The 10,886-nt window shown below is 34.5% G+C and overlaps 1 protein-coding gene across 2 annotated transcripts in view; it reads left to right on the top strand.

Annotated features, from left to right (window-relative positions):
• The window catches only part of LOC117113030 (protein HIRA-like), a 19,527-nt gene extending 9,930 nt beyond the window's left edge, over positions 1-9,597 (top strand). Inside the window, exons 15-24 of one of the 2 annotated variants that reach the window (XM_033256251.1) lie at positions 1,469-1,647; positions 1,987-2,179; positions 2,807-3,075; positions 3,511-3,672; positions 4,318-4,376; positions 4,727-4,832; positions 5,756-5,878; positions 6,571-6,728; positions 7,264-7,358; positions 7,534-9,597. In XM_033256251.1, coding sequence (XP_033112142.1) covers positions 1,469-1,647; positions 1,987-2,179; positions 2,807-3,075; positions 3,511-3,672; positions 4,318-4,376; positions 4,727-4,832; positions 5,756-5,878; positions 6,571-6,728; positions 7,264-7,358; positions 7,534-7,647 — 1,458 coding nt within the window. In that variant the 3' untranslated portion in view covers positions 7,648-9,597. Of the gene's footprint in view, positions 1-1,468; positions 1,648-1,986; positions 2,180-2,806; positions 3,076-3,510; positions 3,673-4,317; positions 4,377-4,723; positions 4,833-5,755; positions 5,879-6,570; positions 6,729-7,263; positions 7,359-7,533 lie in introns of both variants that reach the window. The other variant, XM_033256250.1, reaches the window with a different exon arrangement.
• Positions 9,598-10,886: the final 1,289 nt, after the last annotated feature.

Here is a 10,886-nt window from a genome sequence, read left to right as displayed (position 1 = left end):
AAAAAAAAAAAAGTAAAGTTTTGACCATAAAACACTAACGACCATTACAAATGACGCGAGTACATACAATGCATCCCTATATTTTTCTTGTTAACATCAATTTTTTTGTTCTATATGCCCGTAGGAACAAAATGATACCAAGGAAGTTTAACTGTGGGGGGTGCACGGTAACCCCCCTCCAGCCCATGGCCTATTTCATGTTGTTTAAATTTATTACCACATAGACATCAGAGGAAGTAGAAAGCCATGAGGCAAAAAATTCCTGTCAGCAGAAATGGTCCATAGTGAGCTGTCTGATGGTTGAGAGTGAACTGTCAAATGGTCCAGATGGAGCTGTCAGCATAAACTTAACTTTAATTGGTTTTAAGAATGTATATTGGGAGTTAACAAGAGAGTCCTGGCCACATATAGCCATTGGAATGTAAACAAGAAACCCATTACAATCACTCACTTCATCTCATGGGCTTCACTGGCAATAAATAATTTAAAAATCCATCGCTATTCAACAAACCAGCAGGATTTATAGCCCAGGTTTTTCCAAACTGTTAACAGCCAAAAATGCAGCATAAGTTTAAGAATTGACCAGCAAGAAGTAAAGCACATGTTTAACCTTTCACCTAAATTAGTGGTGCGTGATTTGTTTTGTTTTGTTTTTTGTTTTTTTTTGGATGAAGGCCAACTTCACACTGCCTCTAGACCTTAGACTTGAATCTTGCTGGTATTGTATTTAGTATTAGATAACACGTAAAATTTATGTAAAATTTGTCATCATGTGTATCCATGGAATACAAATAATAAATTGTGTGTTAAAATGTTAAATTGAGTGAGTGATGTAGGCCCATTGAATTTAAAATGTAGGAGTTTGGCCTAGTGAAGTAGACTGTAGAAGAAGGGAGAAGAAATAAGGAAGGCTTAGCACAGTGAAACACATGGTCCCAATGCTGCTACCCTACTGTCAGTGTCAGGCTGTGTGGTTTTGTCAGCTACTGGCTTACAGATTTACGGAGCTAGAGTGCATTTCCCTTGTATTTGAAATTGTTTGTAAGTACATAATGCTTATCAACTCTTCGTTAATTAGGGATGTAAGATGACGCGGTGTATAAACAGTTGATAAACTGAACATTTACCAGTGAATTTATAACGGTAAACTTTGGCTTTCTAGGGAAATGCCTAGGCACAAAAACATAGGTCAAATCGTCATTTTTGTACTTTTTTAAAAGCATACACATGCCTTCAACTTCCTCCCACCAGCGTATGTTTTGTACACTCGTTAAAAAGATGAAAATAATGGATGACCCCTTATTTTGTAGATGATTTAAATTAAAAGATGATAGTGATTGTAGAAGAAGTTTCATGAGTTCCCATCCATCTTCAATCTAAGTTTATAACAGTTAACCAAAATTAATTGTTGTTTTTTTTAATTAATTATTGATCATTTTACATCCCATTGTTATTTGTAAATTTAAAGCCAATGGCAGCTCTTGACTCACGATTTACCGAAAAGTCAAAGGCCACCTCTGGAAGTACTGCCCCTGAGAAGACCAAAGTAACACCATCGCCGCAGTCACCATCATCAGTGGCAGCAGCTGCGGCCGCTGCTGCTTGTGCTGCCGCCGCCGCTGCAGTTGCTGCTGCCGCTTCTGACAAGTAAGTTTTAATATTCCTCTCCATCATCATTTGAATGCTCAGTTGAACACAAGAAAATAAAATAGAATGGGAACTAAGCATCATGGTGTGGGGATGTCACTCCACTAAGGTTAAATGCTCTACATACCCCACCCTAACTAAACTATGCATTGTAGGGTAGGGACATTACTCCACTAAATACCTAATATACAAACTAATATAAATTAATATAATATATAATAATAATAATAAAGATATATAATATATATGAACTAATAAACTAATATACTGTACTCCTTTCTAACTAGACTATGTAACATACAAAATTTGTAATATGAGGTTTAAAAAACATGATTTCAGAAACAAAGAACCATCAAAAATTAAGGAAACGCCAAAGACGACTAACACAGGCTCACCCAGCAGCTTATCCGGCAGTAAGCGGAAAGATGAGGGCTCCCTCAAACCGGGACCAAAAAGACCAAGGAAAGAGTACACAAAGAATGTAACAGAGGTGAAGACAGGGCCTAGGAAAGGACCCATGATTGGTCCTCCTGTGAGTAAACAGATTTCTTGGCATATATCTAGATTGTATAGAGAAAATTTCATCTTTCAATTCAGTTCTTTAATTCGGACAACATGTCCGTATAAACAAAAAAAACTATACAATAGTAGAGGCAGAGCAGTGTGAATGATTGGGCTGTTTTAGCTCTGTCCTCACTGTTGTATGCCTATATATAGTCATGATGTGCCTATATATGGTCATGATGTGATGTCATCATGAACTTATTTAGGCAAGTCACATGTTTTTGTCAAAATATGCAGTAATGTGATAGTCTGCATAGGGCTTTATAGACTGTGTACGAATTAATTATAAACCTCTTTAGGAAATAATTTAAATATATAAATACCTGTTTTCATAGCACATGAATAACTTATTCCAGGCTATGAAAGTATAATTTTATGGATAATGTTATTAGTGTTTAACTTAAGTGCTGTAGAAACAGCTATTTCTTCAGTATGTTGTTTCCTGAAGAAAAAAAATACTCTAAAATGAATGTTGCCATTCTAGATTCTATAATTATTTAATTATGGTATTTAAATACTGATTTTAATTGTTCAGAGCTCTTGTGTGATTGGTCATTTATGATTTTTTTTTTCTTTTAATTATATTCTGTTACAGTCTACTCAAGAAGTTACTCCGAAGGTTGTTACAACAGCACCATCATCCACCTCCAAGCCCAGGCTGAAGTTACCAGTTCCAAAGATAGAGAAAACGTTAAGTGTGCAGGTTTCCACAGGCACCGATCATCAGGCAAGCGTTATGTTAGAGGTGGAGAATGACATCAGTAGCGGCAAGGTCACCCTCCACCGGTTGAAGTATTTGAAAGGTGGTGAGGATTTGTGGAACAATATGTTAGCCAGTCGCATTTCTGCAGCTGCTGGCAACAGGTACATAATAAGGCTTTTGTTATCTTTTTATTGTAAAGATCATAAACTTGGTATTTTCATTTAATGAAGTAGATGTAAAGGTTGGGATGATTATTATGTAAATAGAGTGGTGAAGATGATGATTGTATAAAATATGATCATTATGTTGATAATAATGTAAAGGTGGTTGATGATAATTTTATTTGAATTTCCTTTTATGCTATGATAATGTTTATGGTGATGATTATGTAATTAATAGGTAGAGCTAGGAGATTAACCCATAACTTGCAGCATCAATTTACTGAATTACAATGATAATGAAATAAAGTGTTCGTAATGAAAAAGTGTGCTGAGATGGAGTTGGCGATTATGATGATGATGGAAAGATGCTGATGATATAGATTATGATCGTATTGGTAACGATGTTGATGTTTGTATTCTTTAATCTTCTTTCAGTCACTTTTGCGCAGTAGCAACTGAAAACAAAGCTGTGAGTGTGTATACTATTGGTGGTCGTAGGAAGTCGCTACCAATCATTTTAAGTGAACCAATCAGTGGACTGCATTGCGGTGGGTGGTACCTTCTAGTAATCTTAGCATCGGCAAGACTTTTTGTTTGGTAAGATGATGTTCAATTGAAGCTTCTTTTCATGTCTCCACATTCAGTTATTGCGAAGGGTTGTACCTGTGGCTATGTTCAAACCTTAGAGATCGACCTGGCTTATCTAACACTGGGTGTTAATCCAAGATGTAATTAGCGAAATGTTTAGCCTGCACAATTTAATTCATGCTAGCGTAGGTATTTGTGTTACATACGGAATTTTGTAATCACGCTTTTAATTTCCTGTTTTTTAAATCTACGCTTTTTATGATGGGTCAAATCCTGGCTCGGATTCAAAATCATTGATGCATGACTGTTGTAACTTAGTGGTGTACATTAACCTGGGGTCGGTTGGTGGATTATCATACACCAGCGATTGCATTAATACCGTCGTTTTCTGTGCTGCGTACAAGTTCACGCCACTTGATTAACGTTACACCAGCATAAGTTGTTGTGTCTGGACGTAGCCTGTTTTTATATTGAGCTTCTTTTATCTTTGTTATTGTTTATACACCTGCCGACTGGTCTTCCCTTCTTTCTTGATGTCAGAATATACTATAATTTTCAAATGCAATTCCTATACAATATTTATTTGTAGTATCTCATTGTGAATTTTGTGTTTCAGTTCCCAATTCCTAAATCTTTTTTCTATATACTTTGCAGGGATATTAAAAAGCAAGTAGTAGTTATTAAGAATGAAACATTAACTCCGATTATGCCAGGTATGCAAATTAAATTTATTTATTCATTGATTATTATCATAAAATTAATAATGGTATTGATATATTCCTATTATTCAGATTAAAATTTTATTCTAATAAAAATATGTTTTAAAAATGCTTGAAAATTGGTTTAACCATTTTAAAAATAATTAAAATGTAAACAGTTTAAAAGTATACTAATAGTTAATGTAGTGTAATATAATTGGGAAAAAAACAACTTTAAAATCCCTTTAAGCAGTAAATAGATCTTAATGTTTATTGTTTTTTGTTTTTTTTAAATTTTACTATAAACCATTTTATATTTAATTCATATTAATAAATCTTTTTTTCTGTGCATGTTGGTGTAGCAGTGTCTAGTGTAACAGTTGAAAACGTCAGTATAACTAATGCAGGTGCCCCAATAATCACACTGTCAAACGGCAAGTCGTTTACCTTTAATACTGCCCTCTGTTGCTGGTAAGTTGCTTTCCAAACAAATTTAAAAATTACTAGATATATATATATATATATATATATGTGTGTGTGTATATGTATATGTATATATATATATATATATATATGTATATATATATGTATATGTATATATGTATGTATATATATATATATATTGTTAATAAATATATTACATTTATAAATGTCCAATTTTAGAATAAAATATTTAGTAATGTATTTAGTTTGTAGTGATATAAATGACATATATAGTATATGAATGGCCAGTGCTCTTATCCGTTTCTCATTATTAATATTATTATTATTAGTATTATTATTATTATTATTGTTTTTTTTTAATTTTTTTTTCATTGAATCAAATCATTTTTATCATGCTGAGTTAAGTGAAGTAGCAAAGGGGTATTTAATTATTAGTATCAAAATTTTGAAGAAAAACGTTTTGTATGCTCTCCCCATTGCTGTCTCTTATACACATCTAGATGTGTATAAGAGACAGTATTACATTTATAAATGTCCAATTTTAGAACAAAATATTTAGTAATGTATTTAGTTTGTAGTGTTATAAATGACATGTATAGTTTATGAATGGCCAGTGCTCTTATTCGTTTCTCATTATTATTATTATTATTATTATTATTATTATTATTATTATTATTGTTTTTTTGGTTTTTTTTCATTGAATCAAATCATTTTTATCATGCTGAGTTAAGTGAAGTAGCAAAGGGGTATTTAATTATTAGTATCAAAATTTTGAAGAAAAACGTTTTGTATGCTCTCAAAAAAAAATAGTACAGTAGTGGTATTAGTTATAGTATTCACTTCTTTATAATAGTATGTATCTGATAGCCACAAATAACTACATATCTTTCTATCTTCACAGTGCTGAATGAGATACTCCTTAATAATTATTTAAAATTTAATATTTTCAGGATGATGGTACATGAAAAAGATAATGTATTACAATCATGTTCAGATCACCAGACCAGTGTACTAGCACAAGCAGCAGTTCAAATCCAAGGACCTCTAAGCTCTCTCCAAAGCAAGCCAAATCGGTAAGAATAAAAAGTTAGCATATGAATTGTGGTTTTTTTGCTTAAGATCCTCTCCATATACACATAGCATTGAGTTGTTTTTTTTTTGTTTTTTTTTGCAATAAGTGAATAAGCGCTTTTTGAATAAGCACAGCTCTTGAATAAGGACCACTCCACTTATGATCCTTTTTTGTTAAATGCTGCTGTCTTTAAAGTGCTGTAAGATGTTCTATTTTAATATATGTTGCAGTTTAATCAAGACTACACTATTAAACAACCATTTTTTTATAGATTTATTTTTTAAATACTGGGAATTTTGCTTCAAGTCACGTCGGCCATTTGTCATTCGGTATTCCCACAAACAATTAATATAAAAATAGTGGAGTAGAGTTGAATAGCTTGGTGGTTAAGATGCTTGCCTTCCAATCCCAGGGTCCTGGGTTCAGTTCCTGTCAGTGTTGCAGGATATTTCTCTCGACCAAAACAACTCCACTCCCTAAACCTCATATTAAAATTCAGTTTGTGTAAAGCATCATGTCTGTGTGTAGTGTCATGTGAAATGGATTGCATCTACAAGTAGTATATTCGCTATTGACAATCCATGTTGCATGTTTTGTGCCTAAATAAATAAGTAAAAATAAATAAAATGAAAGTAAATATTGACCATAATATATTTACATTTATGCAAGATGCTCTTAAATATATCTTTTCAGGTTTGGTGCTTCAAGGGTTTTTCAGCTTAGTCCCCAAATGCAGAAGTCTTCCACACTCAGTCACCTTGAGTCCCAACTCAATGCTGCGCTCGTACTCAAATCTGGCAAAGAGTACAAATTTTGGTTGCTTACTTGCGTGAGGTACATGGTTCAAGAAGGTAGGCTTTTGGGTATTTGTTGCCAATTTATGGGGATTTAAACGAAATGTAAAGATGCTCTCAAATGGACTTTTATGTATCTTAATTTCTTCATGAGAATAATTCTCTAGATTATTCTTATGTAAAAATATAATTTATAATTTTGATTGTTGTGCCTGTCATTGGGATTAATAATGTTCAAGGGCGGATTTGGGGATGGGGAGGGGCGAGCCGACCCTGGAGTTCCCCTTTTTGAAACTAAAAAAAGAAGAAAATAAGAAAAATTATTGATCGCCCAAAATGTCTCAGAGATTATTTCCGGGCATCTAGAAAACAACAATTTCACAGACTCGTTCCCTGGACCCCCTAGGGTAGTTTCTCTCGATTGGCCCCCGATCCACCCTTGACGTTAATACTGTATTATATATTTAGATTATTGTCAATATAAATGTTGTAATTTCTGGCAACATGCTTCAACAATATGAATTGGAAGATAACAAATATGAATATGTTGCATTTTCATTTAGTGTACCATATTTGATTGCCTTTTTCCCAGGAGTTGAGAGTAGGTTGCGGGAGGTTTGTGATGAGATGCTAGGACCATGCTATAAAGCAGACGCAGATACAAGCTCATGGGAATCACATGTCCTAGTAAGCAGTACATTCTTTGCTGTATAATTTTGAAGTGTATACCTAAAATTTAATTATTTATGATATCTAATATACATTTTATTAACACGTAGTAGCATAAAAATGGCTTTAAACAGTAATAACAAAATATTCAACAGAAATGTATTAAATGGAAAATTGATTTTCTTTTTTGAAGGGTTTGAATAAGAGAAAGTTACTGGAGGAAATATTGCCAATAATTGGTACTAACCTAAAACTCCAGCGATTATACTCTGAATACCAAGATCAGCTTGAGATGTTCAAAAAGTAAATGACTGTGAAGCTCTTGTTTGTGTCACTAACTGGACGACAGCTCAGTGAACGCGAGTGATGAAAGCAACAGGATTTTTGTCCTCATCTAGGCTGCCTCCTCTGACGACCTCTTCCAACCTGTGCAGACACTGATACTGCTGGTGTCCTGATTATGGCTGCCATTTTACTGACAACCTTTTTCAACTCTTGGAGCCATCGATGCTGCTGGTGTCTTGACTTATAGCTGCAGTTTTATCGACAACCTCTTGCAACTGTTGCAGTCACTGATGCTGCTGGGGTCCTGATTATGACTGCCTTTTTTTTATCAAGTTCTTTCAACTCTTGCAGCCATTGATGCTGCTGGTGTCCTGATTAATAGCTGCAGTTTTACTGATGACCTCCTGCAACTCTGCAGCCACTGATGGTGCTAGTGTCCTGGTTATGGCTGCCTTTTTATTAATGATTTCTTGTAACTCTTACAGCCATTGATGATACTGGTGTCCTAATTATAGCTGCAATTTTACTGACAACCTTTTACAACTCATGCTGCCATTAATGCTGCTGGTGTCCTGATTATGGCTGCATTTTTACTGATGACTTCTTGCAACTTGTGCAGCCATTGATGCTGCTGGTTTCCTGATTATGGCTGGGTTTTAACTGACAAAATATATCAACTCATGTAGCCACTGTCATTAGTCATTTACTCATACTGGTGTCCTGATAATGCCTGCCTTATACTGATCATGGCTACTGACAATCTTTTGCAACTTGTGCTTGATAAGAGACAGTTACCCATTATTACAAAAATTATCCTCAGTAAAATTTTGGTATATGTAATGTTCTTATTTATTTTTTACAATAATTTACTTGTTGCAATGATTATTTATCAATTTAAATTATTAATGATCATGAAAATTCTCTCCCTGATAAAACTGCTTTTATTATGGTAGTAGAGGGTTTAATTAGCCATGAAATTGTACACTGTGAATACAATACCTGTGACTGATACACCAATTTTTGTAATCTGAAAGTTTTAAAATTTAGTAATTCATAGAAATTATGTTAAAAACTCTCTGCCACTTAGAGGATAATTTTATTAAGTATTTTAAAAAGTTTATACAGAGAAGACATGTTAGTATTCAAAAGAATGCTGGTATTCTACCATGACAGCAATGGTTACCATTCAATGGTGTCAGGGGACATTATGTATATCTATAATGCTGCATCAAAGCAAGTTTAGTTGCAGGATTTGTAAATTTTCAACAAGAAAAGAAGGATAAAATATTTGAATGTGAGCTAACAAGATATTAAGCTTGTGGGTGAATTATTTGCCAACAGTTGGCACAGTAAAATCTAATACATGTCTCCCTCCAAATAAAGACCATTGTTGGGACTGGGGTCTTTAGCAACTTCTGTTTCTAATACAAATAATAAAGACATTTGTTAATTTGGGGCCACAAAAAAGTGGTATTTAATTGAGGGGTCTGTAATATAAAGGGTGACCAGTATTTATTTCTTGATTTCTATGAAATTGAAAAGAGATGTTCTTTCTCTTGAATTGATATGTTATGAAAAGGCACCTCGTCTGTATTTTCTTTTGGTGAGTTAAACCAGTGGTAGTGACAGTTGAAAAACTGGAAGGTTGTTCTTCCCTGGAGATATCTGGCCCGCTTATATTTTTCGGGGAGAAAAAAAATCCTGTGTAATCCCTAATATGTTGAATCAAACATTCTTGTTGGGGACATCATTCCCCTCCCCTTCAGAGACAAAGCATTCCTCCCAACCCATGTTGGGCAAATGCTTGCACCACTACTGGAATAAATCATGTATTGTAAAGTATAATGTAAATATGCTAATTTTGTATAACACATTACTAGCAACTGAGCAGCAAGACATTTTCATAAGGACTTTTGATATGTTCTTTGTGTCTGAATTTCCTAAAAATACATTTCCAAGTAAAAAGCTAAAATGTGTCCTTTCATTTATGGTAATTGATCATCTGAAATATTAGGGGGCTTTCGATCTGCGCGACAACGCGACTCTAGAACGGGTTCACTCATGCGTGACCATCCTACGTTCTCTGCACAAATGCTGATTTAGTGAAACTGCGTCCTAGAATCCACACGACAGGGAGAATTTGATGGTTTCACATGCGCAGATGAAATATTAGTTACGTTCTAAATTCTACCGCGTCGTGCAATTAAAAGCTCTCTATTACTGCCTCTGGTAATATCTGAAATGAAAGCACTGAATTGTTACTAAAATAGTACTAAATTTACCATGCGAACGTCTTACCAACTCGACCACAGAGGCCTTGTTGATTAGGTTGAGTGAAGTAGACACAGAGTCTTATTCTAAACGTGTTCCAGTGAGTAACTACCACGTGAACGATCAGAGACCTGAAAATGCGCCCTCAACTGTACGTTAGTAACGACATGTTCGATCTCTCTTCAGACGGTAGATACTAAATATAGATTTAAATAGCAAAGATACTAGAAATACAAGATAGAGCACTCGCATAGCAAAAAATAAATAATGAGGCGGAAATTGGTCCAGACCTACGCGGCACCCTTCTCTTTTTATAATGCAAGTTTTCTGTCATTTTATTGTTTCGATTTATTTATGCCTACTTGTGTGTATCTTATGAATAATGGCAATGAATTCAACATCCGCAAAAGGAGGTTATGTATTCACAGTTATGTAACGGTGGCAGAAGTTTTTTAGATCCAGTCGTACGCGGCGCCCCATTGTATTCCCATCATGCATTTCGATGGAACAAGTTTTTTCTCTATCTGTCTAGTATCTTCGATAATAGGCAAATGGGATTAACACGTTGACTGCCAGACCTTTTTTTAAGGTTCCTTCACGTGTGCCAAAACAAGTTTACATTTACAAACATGCTTTTTTGAAATTTTATCTAGTCATATGTCATCAAAATGAAGTGTCTAATAAATTGGCGGGAAAATATTAGGGGGCGAGTATACTCGTCGATGGCACTGTGATAGAACTTTTTACTGACTATGCCAAGTGCGATTTATCTCGTCCGCTTTTTGCATGGGTTGGCATATGTTCAGAGGGCGCCCCCACTTGTACCGCTCGAGTGTACTACCGGCAAAATAACACAACAGACATATATGTCATTTGTACGTTATCGTCTAGGTGTATCTTCCCCGAACTACCAGCCGTTGAGTCTGTGGTTCTACGATGTATAATAAAGAAGTTATAAACGCTAGAATGTTTCCCCCGATTTGACGAGTA

This window comes from Anneissia japonica, unplaced genomic scaffold, assembly GCF_011630105.1.
Source record: "Anneissia japonica isolate Jap-2015-1 unplaced genomic scaffold, ASM1163010v1 scaffold288039_len1115542_cov189, whole genome shotgun sequence".
Lineage (NCBI taxonomy): Eukaryota > Metazoa > Echinodermata > Crinoidea > Comatulida > Comatulidae > Anneissia > Anneissia japonica.
This window is presented reverse-complemented; position numbering and strand designations above follow the sequence as displayed.